Source organism: Gopherus evgoodei, chromosome 1, assembly GCF_007399415.2.
Source record: "Gopherus evgoodei ecotype Sinaloan lineage chromosome 1, rGopEvg1_v1.p, whole genome shotgun sequence".
Classification (NCBI taxonomy): domain Eukaryota; kingdom Metazoa; phylum Chordata; order Testudines; family Testudinidae; genus Gopherus; species Gopherus evgoodei.
This window is the reverse complement of record NC_044322.1, coordinates 76,233,107-76,253,317: the sequence shown is the minus strand read 5'-3', so window position 1 is coordinate 76,253,317 and position 20,211 is coordinate 76,233,107. Positions and strand designations below refer to the sequence as shown.

The following is a 20,211-nucleotide window of genomic DNA, read 5'->3' as shown; positions in this document are numbered from 1 at the left end:
TGTATCAAGTTATGAAGTATTATGAAAAACATATATTCTGTCCATAATTTTTCAGTGCTAGTCCTTGTATATAAAAAAAAGACTACTAATAATCTTTTTTCAATGGTTTCCACTGACCTATTTGATTTTTTAGAATCGCCAACCCCTGCCTGCCTCTTTGTAGCCTTCAATAAATTTCTAATGTAAGAAAAGAATTTCTCATCGTATAGTTACTGTTAATTTACTGAATGAAAGAGGCAAGGTGGGTGAGGTTATATCTTTACTGGACCAACTTCTGTAGATAAGAGAGAAAAAAGCTTTTGAGCCTGCACAGAGTTCTTCTTCAGGTCCAAAACAGCAACAAGAACACTGAATACAATTTTACTAAATAGAATGTGTATTTCTAAACCTCCTGCTAATGGTGGCCATCTTTCTGAAGAAAGATACCATATGTAACAGCAGAGTAGGAGCCTTCTGTCCTTGAGAAGCTAGATTCCATGCTACTTGATAATCAGAGGAGCTTTTTGTGTAGTATTTAAACACAATGTTTTAGCCTTGTACAGGAACTTCAAAAAAAAAAAAAAAAAGTTTAAAACTAGTTGAAGTCAGTAGGCTGTGGATCAAGCCCTAAGTACTCATCTGCTTAAGAGCCTATGAAAAGATAGAAGGTGGCTTAATATATCAAGTGAACAGAATCAGAACAGAACTAAGATTACCCTATTTGCTTGTGATATAATACTAATTTAACAATAATTTCAAAGTGCAAATCTCCTATGTTAACAAATCAGATGACTTTAAAAAAATTTTTTTTAATATGATAGTGCTATTTTAAACCCAAACTTTCAGGCAAATTCTTCAGCATGAAATTACAAAAAAAATCAAAACCAAACCAAACCAACTTTTTTGTTTTTAAGAAATTATCATTGTTTCAGTTTCGAAACAATTTTTATTTTCTTCATAGTCTTCACCAGTAACAGAAAAGATTTTTCCTTGGTTTATGATCATTTACCCTATGTCTCAAAACCATAACATGCCCAGAATAAGCCATGAACACTTGCCAGAGCCACAGTCATACTTGTGTGAAAGAAGGCTATCACTGAATCCTAGATAACATAGAACTATCAGCATAGTGGTCAATGCTTAAGGGATCTCTTAGAATTTCACATTCTCTTCATTTGATCTCAAAATAATTTTCTCAATTCACATTTAAGAGAATATCAGCTTCCCCACCTTCCCATCACCCCCGTTTTTAGTAAGGACACAAAAGGAATATAATTGGAAATCAAAAAGTAATGGCAACCTTCCAAGCTACAGTGAAAAAGTAAGCCTCTCCCAGTCTGAGATACCAATATGAGATCCCATTCATAGTAGATAAGACATATATTAAAAATATAATCATGTGGTCCTCTGAGGGGCTTGAATCCCTCTCCTTTGGGCTCAGATGCTCTGTGAAGCTCTGACAGAAACACTAGGTTTGGTTCACTCATGATGGGGGGGGGGGGCAATAAGGGGTTGTACTCTCCGAAGCAATAGACACTTGTAGAGCCTAAATAGATTGCATGGACCTTACTATAAAGATCATCCCCCTCTCTTTTCCTACAGGCTTTGTACAAAAGTGAAATAGTTAATTTTGACACTTAAATAATTATCAATAGATATCTGAATTAATAACTCACTGAAATGAACAGGATAAGCTCAGACCTCTCAAGAATTATGACTATTTCAGGTTCTCTACAAACTTGGGTACATCTGTTACATTTTTAAACTTGGGTATATCTGTTACATTTTTGACAGTTTTTTTTTGCAATCGCGAGGGATTTACTAACAAGTGATGCCTAGTTTGGGAAGATCAGCATGAAAAAAAGACATTCCTGGGATCTCGACCAGCAAGGCAAAGGAAAAAGTGCTGCTCCTCAAACTCCCCCTTGGCAGCCTCATGTGTGGGGAGGTCTTCAGAAGAACTTGAAGGCCACTATTTCCCACCCCTGAAGCCTGACTGACCCATTAGTGGGCTGCAGGGACATCTGACTGGTCCAAAGGCACAGAGGGGTGGACAATTTATATTGTTCCTCACAGGGATGGACTGCTGAACTCAAACACCCTTCCATTGAGTTTATTTTTTCCCCTTTCCTGTTATTATAGCTAGATTTCCCACCTCTGGATTTTTGCCAAGGCTCTATTAGGGGGCTAGGAAGAACTTTTCCTAAATTGCAGAGTGGCAGCTAATGATATGGGTTCTTCTTCTTCTTTACAGCACACAGGACTTGGCTAGGGAGGTGGGGGATAGTATTGTGATATTGATAGTCATTTGTTGCAACTGTATACAAGTGTCCTGCCCAGGTAGTAGGGCGATAAGAGTTGCTGGTGTAGACATGGCATGGGCTGGTCCCTTGTGCATTGTATGGCAAATGATTGCTTCATTGTCTGGTGCTGAGACACTCCTTGTTTAAACCCTAGTTCCATGCACAAAGAGGGTGAGATAATCTGAAAGTGGTTGGTCTTGATCCTAGGGGAGATTTTTCAGGATGGGGACTGCTCTGTCTTTACAGCTGTGTATAGGATCTTCTGTTGGCACAATCAGCCCAGTGGTCTTCTTGGAAGTAACTGCCAGATGTCCTTTCCCTACCTCTCTGGTGTAGATATGAAAAGTTGTATCCTTGGCTTTAATCAGAATCTCTGTCTGCTTTCATTCACTAAGGTGTTTGGACCAATAAAAGAGAGGTAGGAGTACGCTGTTCCTCTGCATGCCCTCCCAGTTCAAACTGTGGCTGGCAGTGTAAAATTACTACAAATTTACCTTCAAAATAATTAAAAACAGCTTTTAAAGTGTTAGAAGTTTCATGATTGACAGGTCTCATAACTTGTCACCTAGAAATGTCAGTCAGAGTTGTTCCAAATTAAAGGGACATTTGTAAGGGTATAATATAATTCTGTTATTCAAATTAAGTGGTACAATAATCTTAAAATCAAATTATTAAACCTCACAACTAAAGCATAATCTTCCTGGGACTTCAATAAGGTGGTAATGTCACCTCTGAAAATTTAAGACTAATGAAGCTCTTTCATTCTTAAAATGAGAGTCTGAAGGAGAATGTAAACATTTCTAGCCGTTACTGAATTTGAGTCCACAGGATTTCACTCTGTTTTCATTATTCACTCTCCAGATCAAATAATATGACTTTAGCTAGTAAAGTGATTAAAATAATGTACTTTAAATATACAGGTACTTATCAATCATTAAACATTAATTTAGAGAACATTTTTTAAAAAACAGAATATAAAACTTTCCTTAAAGTTATTAGCATAATGATATTATCAGATATCACCCAGATAGAACCTAGATTTGTATGTTCAAAGACTAAAGGGCCTGAACAAATATAACAAAAGTAGGAAGATTTTACAGATTAGTAATATCTTAAAAAGTGATTTAAAAAAGCAGACCTGGGTCAGAAGTAATGAGGTACTCGTTAAAAAATTAACCATCATAGAAAATACCAAACTAGTTTTGCTAGTCAGTCATCTGCTCAGAAATTAGAGCTTTGTCTAGCCTACAATTTTGTTTAGTCTGTAAAGTACTCTCTCCTTTTGATCTCTGTTTTACAATACACTATAAATTGCTTTGAAAAGGTTTAGCATAAATGTATTTTTGTTAATTGTAAGGTCATTTTGAGACAGCAAGCAAATACATAATAAACTTTGTTTAGAAAATTAACTATTCTGTAAAGGACTGCTCTGCAATATTTATAGTCTCGTTATATATTTTTTTTCTTTTGTGGAAGTAATTTACCTCTTGTGAAATCTGTGTGACTTGTTCTTTCTGATGTTCCAGATCTTTTACAAGCAACGAGTTTTGCTTTTCTAGCTGCAGTAACCTTCTTGCCAAGTGAACACTGTGTCAAAAAAAAAATAAATAAAGTTCAAGTCGAATGTTTTCCAAAACATGCAAAATGCATTCTAGCACTCATACTTGAGAACTTGCCTGCTTTACTTTTTCACTCATGCTAAAATATTAACAGGTAAAAATACACAGTAAAATGTATAATAGTCAAAATTGAAGAACAAGTCAACAGAGCCCTGCAAATTTGCGGATATCCACAGACCATTTTTGCAGATCACAGCTCAGATGCAGATGCGTGTGCGGCAGGAGGTCTCTAGGCACAAGTGGGAGGCACTTGGGGGCTTGGCAAAACCCTGTGTCACTGTTGTGTGGTGACCTGTGGAGCTGTTATGTACGGTCCCCCAAATCTGCAGACAATTTATACAGCTTCAGATCAGATGCAGATACAAATGGATCTATAAGTCAATGCTACAATTTTAATTGCATCAAAGTAACATCTCCACAAAAACGTAATTGTGATACTTTGTTCACTAAGGTAATTTACCTCTATCACTTGACAGTGTTATGTTAGTTCAGTGTAAGTAATTATATTGGAAAGCTCGTATCTGCACATAAAAGAAAAAATATACTGTACAATATTACACAAAATAATTTTAAGTGACATTATAATTACGTATAACATTGGGATAGACTTTAAGATGTTAAATAATGGTTACTTATCCTACAGCATATGTGGTTCTTCGAGATGTGATGTCGTCACTTATTGCACTTCTGGTGTGTATGCCTCCCCCGTGCACATGATATTGGAATCTTCTGAAAAGCAATGTCCATAGCTCGGGGCATAATGGGCAGAGTAGCTGCAACCACTATCCAGTTCCTTTGCTAAAACAGAATTCATATGGCTACGGTCTCTATAGTAGCAGGGAAGGAAGGCCAGATGTAGAATACACCTGAACAATACCTCTCAAAGAACGACCATTACGGTAGACTGTTCTTTCTTCAGTGATTGTTTACATGTATTCTACTTCTGGTGACTCACAAACAGTAACTCATGTTCTAGAGATGGGTGCTCAGTGTCTACTGGAATAATGACTGAAGGACTGTACTGTTAAAGTGGGCACCGGATCTGGAGCATTCCACCAAGGTCTAGTGCTGGGTGAAGGGGTGAACTGAACTCCAGGTAACTGCTCTGTAAATATCTGAAACTGGGACATCTTATAGAAAAGCAGCAGAGGGTAAATGAACTCTAGTGGAAAGGGCCCTAATCTGCCAAGACAGGTCTAAGTGGACCATCATATAACATGTCTTAATACAGTCTGAGACCCATTTTGACAGTCTGAGTAGAGACAGCCTGACCCTTCATTCTGCTGAAAAACACTAGGAACAATCTAGAAGAGTTCCTAAATGGCTTTATTCAGTCCAGATTGTAAGAAAGAGACCTGACAACATCCAAAGGGTGGAGTTTAGCTTCACTCAGGGTAATGTGAGGCTTGAGGAAGAAGACAGGATGGGTGGATCATCTGGTTAGAATGAAAGTCAGAAACCACTCTGGGTAAAAACCTGGGCTGAGGTCTTAAAGTCACTTTGTCATTGTGGAAGGGAGTTTAAGGTGGTTCCACCACCACATGAGGGCCTGAAATCTCACCTACTCTTCTGGGTTGATATAATAGCCCCTAGGAAAGCAGTATTCATGAATAGATGATACAAAGAATATATTGATGTCTCATTAAATCTGCTAAAACAATGCTGAGGTTTCAGAAGGTGAAGTCTCCCTAAACGGCTGGAAAACATGAATGAGACCTTTGAGAACACTAACCATTGTTGGATGAGAGAAAACAGTGTGGTCTTCCACCAGAAGCTGGTGAGCAATGGTACCAGCAACAATGGTACCAGCTCAGACAGCGCATCAGGATGCTGCCCCCACGTATGGCCAAAGATGCCCCTCCTATCACTTTTCCTTTTTTTACATTGATACAAACAAGTAATGTATTACATTCCAGACGTTGCTAATTACCATGCTTCTCCTTGTACCTGCTACTGCGAACAAAACATCATTATCCATTATCCTGTCATCTCATCCTTATCTTACAAGGGGTCAGTGTGTTCCCGTACCATCTCTTAAGAAAGGGTTTATGTAATTACTTGAGAATTATGGGTGTTCTTGTACCAACCTCTCTGGTCAGGAATGTGCTTACTTGGTTAGCCAATAACTTAGTGCGCTATTTTACCAAAGCCAGGCCTACTCTGGTTTACAGCCTTTGATTCACACTGTTAGTTATGTCTAAGGTTCCAACCAGGCCTACAGTTTGTACTGTCTCCTTCTGGGAGATGGGGTGTGTACGGACAGGGAGGGAAAGGTCACTTAAGTCCTCCAACATGTGAAGAGCCTCACTGAGGGCAAAGCCTTTGAAGGAGAGGTCCTCGATGATTGTTTGAACCTCATTCAGTATTCCCAAAGACTGCAGCCAGGATGCCTTGAGCATTAATCACTTAATTGAGATACCAGACCCAATTCAGGTAGTTGTATTTGGCCAGAAGCACTTGTTAGTTCACAATGCATATTTATAGACTGGCTAATGAGTTTCAACCTTCGGACAACTTTTTAGGGCCTTATCCCTAGGAGTCACTTCAGTGTATCACTGTTTGCTTGTACCTCTTGTGGACCATGGGTATGACCAGAGATCCTGGTGTCTGGAGTCTGAAGAAATATTCGAAGCCCTCAGAAGGGACATGTCTGCTTTCTTAGATGTAGGTGCCATGGGAACAGAAATCTTCCAGAAATGCCTGGCTGGTTCCAATAAGCCCTCACCTATTGGTACTGTCAGTCCACCAGAGAACAACAACTGCAGGATACTGAGTAGTTTGTCCAACTTTTCATGTGCTCTCTTGACCAGGAATTCCAATGTGTTATCTATCCTCCTGGGAAGTTCCTAGAAGATCCAGTAGTTATCAGGTGGTTGGAACAACTGGGATCACAGCCTTGGCAGGTGAAAAAGATGAGATCAATGTTGGGACACTTTGGGCTTCTATCTGCTGTAAGTTCTCCTGATCACTCTGCCCAGGGTGCAGGAGGTGCCTGCTGAGCACAGTGATCCTCTTGAAGTCTACAAGGGGAGAGTGACTGTATTCTAATCACCTGAGAGGTAGTTTATTATTATTATTATTATTAGGGTTGGAAGGGACCTCAGGAGAGTTGAAACCCTGTGACTAAAGTGCATCCCCTGTGGGCCCAGAAGGCCATGACTTCATGGGATTCTAGAATGGGGCTATGGGCTATGACAGGTACCATGCAGTGTACTGCTCACAACTGTCCTGTAGTTTCTCTTTTCAGATGGTGTAGGGACCGGGGACTGAGGCACATAGCTAGGTGACATATCACCCCAGTCCTTCAAGTCCAATGAGGAGAAAGAACATACCTCCTCCATGGGTGGACCAATCTCTCGAATATTCAGGACAGATGGGCAGCTCATGTGGAGGCAGTACCAATACCACAACAGAGCCTTTTTCAGCAGAAGACAGCAAATAGAGACTCAGGCTTGACCAGTACCATCAACTGGTACCGTGACCGGCATAGGTACAATGAAGAGAGGCTCCACAAGTGAAGACACAGAAGAAAGGATGACTGGTATGGATGCAGTTGGTGTTAAAGTATTTGGTACAAAGGCAGAGTCTCAGTCAGACAGTGCTCTTTCAGTGCTTGATTTTTCAGCATGAATGCCAGCAAGTTCAACGAGTGTTCTTACACTGTTGGCTTCAGTGTTGTGTATTCCAGTGCTCACTGCCTTGGTGTGTGCTGTTTTGGTGCTGGATGCTTTAATCCACAGCTGCTGGTACCAGGCACATTGATGGCTGGGAAATATGTTGAAGCTGGTCAGTGGCCAATCGGTGCCAAAGACTTAGCAAAATCTGATCTCGGCCTTAAACTGTGTCATAGGCTAGATCTGCTTGGGGCTAGACAGAAGCTCTACATCTCTGCTTACCATGAAAATGTTGCTCCTTCTGTCCTCGCTCTTCAGAGGATTGGGCTGAAGAGGTGAAGGAACTTCTGGCTAACTCCATGGTAGAATGGGATTTCATTGGCATCACATGGAATCTGCAGACTGGAGTGAACCGGTAGCTTACCAGGGAGCTCTGAGAGGTGGTCTGACCTGTAGGAAGTCGTCTTGATTTCATGGGGCTCTGAAGGAGAATGAGCTTAATTTGAGACTCCCTGGACTTCTGCGTCATTTTAGAGAAGGAACAAAATATAAAGCACTTTTATAGTATATGCATTTCCCCAGACCAAAGAGGCACTTAAAGGGTCCGTAAGTGATGGGTATTGCTCCCTCGCAAGAGTAGCAGGTCTTGAAACTTGGGGATTTGGACTCTGCTACGTGCAATGTGGTCCTGGTGTTGGAGATAGCATGAGGGCTCAAAAACCCTAAAATCTTTTTTAAAAATGCTAACAGGCCAATAGGATAAAACTAACTAAAACTATAATTAAGTAAAAAGCTAAACTGTGCAGTGTAAAGAGACATGGATACTGCAGGTACTCTGTCTTGGAGCCACAGGTGGTAAACTAGAAAGTGGTTGTGACCATCCTACCCTGGCTACAAGGTGCTAGCATGTCCCAATGGACAAGGCTATTCAAAAGATTCTGATCTTGCACACATGGGATACATGAGCACCAGAAGTGAGATACATGTGGACAATCACTTAAGGAATATTTACAGTTGGATTTATATTGGGAACAGTGGAGATACGCATCTCACCCAAGTGGTGCCTCCTGCTGGTTGTCTCAGGGAATTAGCGTTTCCAGCATCCGGAGCGCCTCTGCAGGCTGGTGTCCCGCTGCCACTGGCCCCTGTGTCCCTCCCAGGACCCAGTGCTGCCCCCTTGCAATACCCCCCCAGTCTCAGTGTCTCCCCACTCAGGGGAACCCCCAACCCTATCCCCACCTTGCCTCAGTCGTGGGCTACTGCCAGTCACCACCTAGCCCCTGCTCACTGAGGCAGACTGCAGTGTAAAAGCCACTCATCACAGGCAAGGGGGGTTTGGACCTGTTGCCCCTGCCTACCCGTGGGCTGCCTCTTGCAACCCCAGTACCTAATTGGCCTTCCACTAGGCCGCAGCCTGGGGGGTTTCCAGGATGATTTTTAAGCCCTTCCAGGACAATTTTTAACATAAATCCTGATTTAAATATTTACTTTCCTCTTGTTTTTGATGTGTTTGCCTCATTTACTAGTTAACTACATATGGCTTTGGATCTTTTGCAACTATTTTTCTCTTCCTTCTTGACCTTGCTGTGAAGTCATAATACTGAATTTATGACCAATGAAACAGACTATGTCATCACAAACACAGGCTTAAGAGTTCAGTGAAGGTTCAAGTGGAGAGATCGACTGCGGAAATAAGCTTTTATTCAGTACAAGTAGATGTGAAATACCACATTAAGCAGAAAGATCTGAGCGAGTGTTGCATTTTAAAAGTCTGTTCTAATGTGCAAGTCTCTTTTTAAAGCAAATACATCAAATGTCACAAATGTTAAAATACTTATGCCTATTAGAACAGTGTTTTCAAAAAAATGATCATACTGCATATCCAGAGTCTACAAAATAGTATGAAAACCTAATTTCAAAATAAGAGCATCATTTGTTTGTGCTCTACCCATTTCTTCAACTGAAAGTTACGTACCATACCAAAAACGTAAAACAAGAAAGTCCTATTTGCTGTTTTCAAAACAAAATTAAAAATATGAAGTAATGCTTTTATTTTAATCAAATTTAAGTCAAGAGCTTTTTACTTTGTGCTTTAGTTATACAAGTACTAGGGAAGTCCTGCACAACACTGCAGTGCAATAAAAAAGAAATTAAATCTTTTTCTGAAAATGTATACCTATATTCACTGAAAAAAATAGTACCTGTAGCTAGAGCAGTGTTTTCCAAAAAGTGTTAGACATGCCTTGAGATAGGAGCACAAAGGACTAGTTAGAGGCATGTGGAAGATGAATTAATTAAAATGGAATAGGATAAAATGGAATGACTTTAAAATTTAACAAAACATTGCAGAGAACAAAAAGTTCAAGTAAGTAATTTTTTTTCTCCAAAGGTACCACACTATGGGGTTTTAACAGTCTGCCCATGAGAGAACCTTGAACATTTTGCCAGGTAGGCCTGACATGTGGCAGGCCTCCTGCTTTCCAGGAGGCCTTGCTGGACACCCTCCGAGCAAGTCCTTTCCTCTTAGCCTAACCACTGCGCAACCATGCAGTGAGGTGGAGGGCTGCAAGGTTAGGGTGGAGGAGGCAACCTTGGTCCTGAGAGAGAAAGTCTGGGCGGGTTGGTAGTGGCCACGGGGGGGAGGGGGGAAGAGAGGTGGCAATGGACAGGGCATTCATGAGGACACGAGCCTTGTCCATCTTAATTTTTTCCAGGACCTTGCTGATCACCGGAATTGGGGGAAAAGCACATAGCAGCTGACCTGATCAGGACAGAAGAAAGGTGTCGGAAATCGCCCAGGCCCCTCCTGGAACAGAACCGGGGGCACCGGCACTTCTGCCTTGTTGCAAAAAGGTCAACTTGGGGAGTGCCCCACGTTCGGAAGATCATGTGATCCACCTCTGGGTGCAATGACCACTAGTGCTGGGAGGAGAGGTCCAGGCTCAGGCGATCCGCTCGAGAGTTCCAGATGCCTGGTAAGTGGTGGGCTTCCAAGTTGATATTGTGGGCGGTGCAGAAGTCCCACAGCTGGAAGGCTTCCTGGCAGAGGACTGAAGAGCAGGCCTCACCTTGCCTGTCGATGTAGAACATTGAGGCCGTGAGAACTCTGACTACCCTGCCCATAAGACAGAGCGAAAGGCCAGGCAGGCCAGACGGACCACTTGGAGTTCTCTGACGTTTATATGCAGGTCTAGTTCCTGCGCGGACCACAGGCTTTAGGTCTGTAGGTCTCGCACATAGGCTTCCCATCCCAATTCCGAAGCATCGGATACACACACTATATAGTTGGGGAGCAGCTCCTGAATGAGACCTCTTGGAGCAAGTTCTCTGGGGTGGACCACCAAAGGAGGGAGGCTAGTATGGACTTGGACACGGTGAGGACTTTGTCCAACCTGTCTTTGGACTGGGAGAATGTCCAGGTCAGCCAGAGCTGAAGGGGCCGCATCCTAAATCTGGCATCGTGTACCACGTATGTGCATGCTGCCATGTGACCCAGGAGTTGCAGGCACACCCTGGCAGTTGTCATGGGAAACCTCGTGATCACCCTGATGAGATCCCTTAAGGTTTCGAATCTTTGACCAGCCAGTTGTCGAGGTAAGGGAAGATCTGGACCCTCGGACGACTGGGGTAGGCTGCTACCACACACATATATTTTGTGAAGACTCCAGATGCCGTCAAGAGGCTAAACGGGAGGACGGTGAACTGGTAGGGCGGATCCCTCGTGCAGACTAGTAAGTCATCCCTGGGCATCCCATCAAAATTGGTACTTACCCGCCTGCTTACCTTTAGAGGGGTCAGGCTGAGGGGCAGGCAGAGACTGCCGCTGTGGACACTTCTTATAGTCTCTGGATTTCTTATAAGAAGGTTCGTATCGGGAGTGATTGGCTTGACTGGGGGTCTGCTAGGGCTTGAACTTGGTCCTGCCGGGGCTGGGACAGAGACCAAGAGTCTTTAAGGCTATGCAAGAGTTCTAGAGACTGTGTAATTTCACATCTGTTTGCTCTGCAAACAGGGCCTTGCCATTGAATGGGAGGTCCTGCAGGGAGCTCTGTGCCTCATTGGACAACCCGGACAAGAAGAGCCACAACACCCTCCACATGGACACCGCAGAGGCCATAGTTTTTGCTGCCGTGTCTGCTGCGTCCAAGGCTGCTTGAAGGGCCGCTCTGGCAGCAGCGGTGCCCTCCTCCATCAGGGCCTTATACTCCTTCCTATCACGCTCCTGGAGGAAGTCTGTGAACTCTGGCATTGAGCCCCACAAGTTAAAATCGTATCTGCACAGCAGGACTTGGGGGTTTGCCATCCTCATCTGGAAGCTTGAAGAAGAATAAAGTTTTCTACCAAACAAGTCCAGCCTCCTTGAGTCCTTATTCTTAGAGGTGGGAGCAGGTGGGCCTTGATGCTCCTTATGGTTGATCGCTTTGACCACTAGGGAGTTGGGGGCAAGGTGGGTATAGAGATATTTGTGCCCCTTGGCAGGCACAAAATACTTCCGCTCTGCCCTCTTTGATATGGGGGGCAAGGAAGACGGGGTCTGCCACAGGGCAATTTTCACCACCCCTTCATGGAGAGGGAGGGCCACCCTAGCTGGCACTGTGGCTGAATGGACATCAAAGAGGGAATCCGAAGGCTCCTCCACCTCTTAAACCTGTTAATTGAGGCTTGAGGCCACCCTTTTCAGGAGCTCTTGGTGGGCTTTTGTGTCCTCCTGGGGAACAGGAGAAGGAGGCGCTGTGATGGCCTCATCAGTAGAGGATGAGGATGGAGGTGTGGTGCTCTGCGTTCCCACCAGTGCCGCAGTTCCCAGCGCTTGGTCCCCTTCTGAGTGCGGGGCTGGGAAGAGCACTCTGCTGACCTTCCTGGGGGGTTTAGAGAGGGAGGCCAACGGTCTGTCCAGGCCCCAGCTACAGAACAGGCCACCACCGGGGGCTGCGTCGGGGCCCATAGGTTCCATTGGTACCAGGGCCCTGGCCAGGGAACCTGAAGCCACCGCACATGCCATGGCACCATCAGGGCGAGCTGCCCTGCCGGACTTGTCTGGTCCGCTGACTGCTGGCTCTGAGGGGAGGCTGGGCTGGTATATGAACAACTGCTATCCCGGGATGGGGAAAAGTAGCATCGTTGTGAGTGGTGCCGGGCTCGAGACCTTGAGTCCTGTGTAAAGGAGCGGGAGTACCGTCTATAACTGCTGCTCTGCGAATGGCTCCGTCGGGTGGATCCGCAATGGCTGGTTGCCAGTGATCTATGCCTGGTGCCATGCTGGGGACCTCGACCTCGGTGAAGAGCATGAGCGGCTTTGACATCAATATCGTGAGTGGCTATGGTGGCTTCTTGGGAGTTGGCAATCTCCAGTGCCGTTCGTCCCAGTCCCAGCGGGGCATGCTCTGACCTCAAGGCCTTCGCTCCCTCAATGCGGAGTGGTGCCTCGATTCCTTGCTGCTCGGCACCCAGCCAGACCATCGGATGGGGGTTGACGGGGACCAGTGCGGGCTGTGAGTGGGGTGGTCACTCTGCGGAAAGTGGCGTCGGGAACCATCCCCCGACCATGGGCGGTACCACCTGGGTGGCGACTGTGACGGTCCAAGCACCGGCTTGCCTCTGGATCGGGGAGCTGCTGGGGTCGGTGCAGCCAGCACCAGGAGAGACATTACGTCTCAAGCCGCCTGCAGGGCCTCCGGCATGGAGGGCACCCATATGTGGCCACTGGCATCCGGGGAGGTCGGCTCAGAGTGGGCTGGGCTACTCCGCTCTTCTTTAGTCGGAAGTCACAAGGCCGAGGGTGATCGAGAGCTGCCCAGCACGGGTCTAGTCTCGCCCCAGCATTGCATAAGTGCCTTGACAGAGAAGATCGCTTCTTCATCTTCTTAGAGTATCCCGTGGATGTGGAGCGGTGCTGGCTGGTGGAAGGCACTGCTGGGTCGCCGCGCACTGATGCTACAGTGCTTAGTGCCAACTTGGAGTGGCATAGCAGTGTTGGGGGTCAAAGCTGACTCCATCAATATGACTCGGAGCTGTATATTGCGTTCCTCTTTAGTCTGAGGCTTAAATGATCTGCAAATTTTGCAGCGGTCGCTGATGTGGGTCTCCCCAAGACAGCGTAAGCAGCTAGTGTGCGGGTCACTTATGGGCATAGGCATTTTACAAGTGTTGTACAACTTAAAGCCCAGGGCGCGGGCCATGCCCCGACCTGGGCACGGTTCTTCAACTCTATTGATATAATTTTTTTTTTTTTAACTATAGGTAATAACTATCTAGGACTAAATGACAGTCCAAACAGGGAAAGCTACAGGAGAGAGCTGGAGCACAGCAGTTCCGAACCACCTTCACTGGTGGCAAGAAGGAACTGAGGGTGGGGGGGAACGCACAGCGCTCCTTATACTGTGCCATTGAGGTGCCACTCTAGGGGTCACTAAGGGCGCTCGCCTACAGGTACTGCTAAGGGAAAAAACTTCCGGCACCGTTGCACATGGTGAGCACTCACACCTACTGTGGAATGTACTTGAGCAGTGTTTCTCAAACTGGGGTCGCCACTTGTGTAGGGAAAGCCCCTGGTGGGCCGGGCTGGTTTGTTTATCTGCCTCATCTGCAGGTTCGGCCATCACGGCTCCCACTGGCCAAGGTTCGCTGCTCCAGGCCAATGGGGGCTGCTGGAAGTGGCAGCCAGTAAGTCTCTCGGCCCCAAGGTAAACAAACTGGCCCGGCCCACCAGGGGCTTTCCCTACACAAGTGGTGATCCCAGTGTGAGAAACACTGCACTTGAGCAATCACTCAAAGAAAAACTACAAGCTTTCACACTCAGAAGTTGGCTCAAGTAAGGATATTACCTCATCCCCCTTGCCTAACACAATATTAAAATTAATTATTTAAACACCCAAATGAAATAAAAAACTTATGACTCTAGCAGTAACATCAATTTGCCCACATTGTATATATTTAGGTACATGTTTAACATGCTAACATTCAGAAAATACTATGGGCCTGATTCACCACTGTTTTTTTTTCAGTTTTACACAGATGTTACTTCACGGATTTCAGTGAAGTTAAACTAGAGTAAACTGGAGAGAGAGACAGGTGAATCAGGCCTTGTATACACACAATTCAGATGAGATAATGATGCTCTGAAACTTTGGACCTTTCTCCTTTCCTGCCAGCTGTGCTTCTGAGTTCACTATTTGTATGTTAAATTAGCTTAAAATTGATTTTAACTAGTTAGATTTTACAGTGATTTGAGTTTTGCATACTCAAGGCATCCAGATACCTATCTTTCTGAAAGATAAAGAAAAAAACATGAAGCTTTAATAACCCAGAAAAATATCCATGCACCCATTTATACACTCAAAGCAAAAAACCACTGTTTTAAAGATTATTTCTGCATATTGGATAGTTATGTAATTACTCTGCATCATTCAAATTGGCTGGCTTCCAAAACTGATGATATACCGAATCTATTTGTATTTAGTTTAGACGTAAACCAGGGAGACATAATTTTCACCTTTGTTTTAGCCGCCTTTTGGCTGTTGTAGGAACATTGGCACCATATCCATAGGAAAAGAGAATCCTTTCTGCTTCATCTTCATTTTCCACTGCAAAAAACCAAAAAGATGTATCCAACATTTTAAAAATACTGATCCTCAAAAGAACATAATTATAGTAAAAGAGGAAAAAAAAGTTATTTATCTATTCTGCAACTGCTGTTCTTTGAGATATGGGTGCAGATGTGTATTACACTCAGGCGTGCATGTGCCCAGTGTGAAAAAGATGGAGAATGTTGCGTAGCAGTACCCAGTGGGTTACGCATGTGCCCTCTGGCCCTCAAATTCTTTCCTAGGGCTATCTAAGAGCATCACTGCCCTGGCCCCCCGAGTTCCTTTGCACTAGAATCTTGAGTGGAGACTCTAATACAGAGGGGACAGAGGGTGGAATCCATGTCTGCACATACATCTCAAAAGAACAACAGTTACAGAACAGGTCAGTAACCATTTTTTCTTCTTTGAGTGGTTAGACATGTATTCCACTCAGGTAACTCACAAGCCATAACAGAAGGAAGTGGGACTCAGAGTACTTAAACAGTGACTGCAGAACTGCCTTTCCAAAATTTGCATCTGAGCTAGACAAGGCACCTAATAGGGTAGTGTCTGGCAAAAGTCATGCATGAAAGACCAGATAATGGCCCTGCAAATGTTCAATACTGACACCTCACTGAGAAAAGTGACCAAAGCTGCCTGGGTCCTCATCGAGTGAGCCACCAGTCTCTGGGGAAGTGTGGCCTCAGCTACCCTATATGCCATTGCAATGTAGGAAGCAATCCATTTGGACATCATCTGTGCAGAAACTGACTAGTCCTTATTTGATCCACATAGGAGACAAAAAGCCAAGGTGATGCACAAAATGGTTTAGTCCTTTCTGGATAGAATACCAAGGATCATCTCACATTTAATGAATGAAGGGGTTGCTCATCTGCATTTGAGTGAGGTTTAGGAAAAAAAATACAGGTAAATATATTGTTTGGTTAATGTGAAACTGATTTAGACAACAATTTAAGGTATGGCCTTCAGGTCACCTTGTCTTTGAAAAACTGACTATATGGAGGCCCCATCATTAGGGCATTCAATTTACTTACTCTCCTTGTAGATATTGTGGCCATCGTGAAGGCTGTTTTTGGCAAAGGAGGGACAGAGAATGACTTGCTAGGGGCTCAAAAGAAGGTCCCATAAGGACAGCCAGCACAGTATTAAGGTCCCACAAAGTAAGTGCTAGTTTTACAGATGTAAAGAGGACAGATAATGCTTTTAAGAAATCTTACTACCATGGAGTTACAGAAATCTGACTTTCCTTGGACTGGAGGATGGAATGATGAGATCGTCCCCAAGTGGACTCTCAATGAGCTGAGAGAGAGACCTGAAGATTACTAATATATATCCAAAATGTCCTGAATGCAGGCCAGCACAGTTGAATTCCTCCAGCCAGTGACCAAACCAAAAAATGTTTCAACTTGGCCAAATAGGCAGACCTAGTAGAGGATTTTCTATTACTAAGTAGGACTTCTTGAACTGCTTCTGAACATCGTCTTTCCTCTTCATCTAATTGTGCAGCATCTACACTGTGAGATGAAGACTGCTGTCATAAACAGATGGTTAAGGATTAATGTCTCTTTTACCTGTAAAGGGTTAAGAAGATCAGTGAACCTAGCTGACACCTGACCAGAGGACTAAAAGGGGGACAAGATACTATCAAATCTTGGTGGAGGGAAGAGTGAAGTCTTTGTTTGTGCTGTTTGTTTTGTTCGTTGTTCGCTCTTGGGGCTAAGAGGGACCAGACGTACATCCAGGCTTTCCCAATCTTTCTGAATCAGTCTTTCATGTTTCAAAATTGTAAGTAATAACCAGGCAAGGCAGATTAGTCTTGTGTTTGTTTTCTTAACTTGTAAATGTGTCTTTTTGCTGGAAGGATTTTTACCTCTGTTTGCTATAACTTTGAATCTAAGGCTGCGGGGGATGGGGGTCCCTCTAGTCTATTGTATCTGAGTACCCTGTAAAGCATTTTCCATCCTGATTTTACAGAGATAATTTTTACCTTTTCTTTCTTTAATTAAAAGCTTTCTTTTTAAGAACCTGATTGATATTTCCTTGTTTTAAAATCCAAGGGATTGAGTCTGAATTTACCAGGGATTGGCAGGGGGAAAGGGGGGATGGTTAATTCCTCTTTGTTTTAAGATCCAAGGACTTTGGATCTGTGTAAGCCTCTCAAGGCAACCCAGGGAGGGGAGAGTCTTGGGGGGGGAGGGGAAAGAAGGGGGATGGTTAATTTCTGCTTGTTTTAAGACCCAATGGGTTTGGGTCTTGGGTTCCCCAGGGAAGGTTTTGGGGGAACAGAAAGTGTGCCAGACACTACATTCTGGCTGGTGGCAGCGTACCAGAATTAAGCTAGTAATTAAGCTTAAAAGTGTTCATGCAGGTCCCCACTTCTTGAACTCTAAAGTTCAAAGTGGGGAAAAAACCTTGACATGGTGAGCAGTGATTGGGATTTCTAGAAACCAAAAGCCAGTAGGGTTTTTTTCTCTCTCTCCTTTTAGCTGCTTGGAAAGCAGCCTGAGAGCAGAGGTGTTAAGTTTTTAACAAGAGTCTTTGTTAAGAGGAGGCTTCCAGCTTTGAGCCAGCAGACAGCCAGCAAAAGGCATTTACAAATTGAATTGTCTTTTTTTTCTTTCTACCTCTCGGGTATAACTAGTTAGAAAATCTCTGTTAACCAAGTAGCCTGAGCTGAAGCATTCCAGTCAGTAAGCTGCAGAGGTAGTGTGGCCAGCACAAGAAAGCAGAAAAATGAGTGCCAAAAAAACGGCTAGGTTGGATGCAGAAGAAAAAGCCAAAGAGGCTGACCAAAGCAGACAGCTAGAGATAAGAGAAAAAGAGATGGAGATGAAAGAAAGAGAGAAAGAGGCTGACCACGGGAGGGCTTTGGAGCTCCAGAGGGAGGCCCACCAGCAGGCCCTGGAATTAGCAAAGGTTAAGCCAAATGTACCAACCAACCCTAACAACCCTTCTTCAGGTACTGTTTCCCATCCCAGAAAATTCTCCACCTACAAGGCAGGTGATGATACTGAGGCCTTCTTAGAAAATTTTGAAAGGACCTGCCATGGGTACAACATCTCTACAGACCAGTACATGACAGAGCTGAGGCCACAGCTCAGAGGACCCTTAGCAGAGGTGGCGGCTGAAATGCCTAAGGAACACATGAACGATTATGAACTTTTTCAAATCAAGGCCAGAATCAGAATGGGGCTAACACCTGAGCATGCCCGTCGGCGGTTCAGAGCCCTAAGGTGGAAACCAGATGTGACATTTACCCGACACGCCTACCACAGTGGGAAGAATTGGAATGCCTGGATATCAGGAACAAATGTTAAATCTCTGGAAGAGCTGTCCCTCCTAATGCAAATGGAATAGTTCTTAGAGGGTGTCCCTGAGGAAATAGAAAGGTACATCCTAGATGGGAAGCCTAAAACTGTAACCGAGGTGGGGGAGATTGGAGCCAGATGGGTGGAAGTGGCAGATAAGAAAAAAGCTACTAGCAAGGGGAGCGAATATCACAGGGGGCAAACAGAAAATAAACCCAAGACCCCACCTACAACCCAAGGAAAGCCCCAGACACCCTACTGTCCCACCTCACCAGTCTCCAGCAACCCACCTCGACCCAGTGACCAATCAGCTGGGCGATGTTTCAAATCTAATGAACTGGGACATATAAAGGCCAACTGCCCAAAGAACCCCAACCGAGTGCAGTTCATTACACCACCATCACACCAAAGATCCCCAGGCCCAGATGCCTCTCAAATACCCTCGGAGCGAAGGGAAACCTTGAGAGTGGGCGGAAAGAAGGTTATCGCGTGGAAAGACACCGGGACACAAGTGTCAGCTATCCCCACCAATCCTTAGTGGACCCCAAATTCATCAACCCAGAGGCCCAAGTGACAATTTACCCATTCATGTCAAAATCTGTACACTTGCCTACAGCTGAACTGCCTGTCCAGTTCAAAGGCTGGTCAGGAATGTAGACTTTTGCAGTCTATGACAATTATCCCATCCCCATGCTACTGGGGGAAGACTTGGCCAACCAGGTGAAGCGGGCCAAGAGGGTGGGAATGGTTACACGCAGCCAAGCCAGGCAGGCTTCCAGACCCATGCCTGTTCTTGAGCTGTCCACAAGGGCCCCGTCTGTGTTACCAGAGACCCAGACAGAGGTGGTGGACCCGGATCCCGTGTCAAAGACTGCAACAGCCACAGTGCATCCAGTCTCAGAACTGGACCTGGAAAAGCAACCAGCACCAGAACCGCTGCCAGCACTGACGCCAGTGCTTGCAAACCCATCTCCAACCCCAACGCCAGAGGGCACCAGCGGGCCTGAACTGGCAGAAGCAGCAGACAACCCTACCCAAGAGGCTCAGCCAGAGCCTGAAATATCGCATAGTGCACCAGCGGAAAGCAGTTCACCATGAATGAACACAACCCCATCACCTACATCGCTTCCAGAGGGACCAAGCCCAAGTCCACAGTCTAAGGAGGAACTAGTGTCTCCAGCCTCAAGGGAACAGTTCCAGACTGAGCAGGAAGCAGATGACAGCCTTCAGAAAGCTTGAGCGGCGGCACGGAGCACTCCACCGCCTCTCAGCTCTTCTAACCGATCCCGGTTTGTTGTAGAACAAGGACTTTTATACAAGGAGACTCTTTCTGGTGGACACCAGGAAGACTGGCATCCTCAAAAACAGTTGGTAGTTCCAACTAAGCTTAGCCCATGATCATCCCAGTGGCCATTCTGGGGTGAACAGAACCAAAGACAGGTTGGGGAAGTCCTTCCACTGGGAGGGGATGGGCAAGGACGTTGCCAATTATGTCCGGTCTTGTGAGGTGTGCCAAAGAGTGGGAAAGCCCCAAGACCAGGTCAAAGTCCCTCTCCAGCCACTCCCCATAATTGAGGTCCCATTTCAGCGAGTAGCTGTGGATATTTTGGGTCCTTTCCCAAAAAAGACCCCCAGAGGAAAGCAGTACATACTGACTTTCGTGGACTTTGCTACCCGATGGCTGGAAGCAGTAGCTCTAAGCAACACCAGGGCTAAAACTGTGTGCCAGGCTTAACAGACATTTTTGAAAGGGTAGATTGGCCCTCCGACATCCTTACAGATTCAGGAACCAATTTCCTGGC

The 20,211-nt window shown here is 45.0% G+C and overlaps 1 protein-coding gene across 1 annotated transcript in view; it reads right to left on the bottom strand.

Annotated features, from left to right (window-relative positions):
• The window catches only part of PIBF1 (progesterone immunomodulatory binding factor 1), a 195,693-nt gene that overhangs the window by 45,640 nt on the left and 129,842 nt on the right, over positions 1 to 20,211 (bottom strand). The window contains 2 exon segments of the mRNA XM_030566449.1: positions 3,767 to 3,869; positions 15,008 to 15,098. Of these exon segments, the coding sequence (XP_030422309.1) occupies positions 3,767 to 3,869; positions 15,008 to 15,098 (194 nt within the window).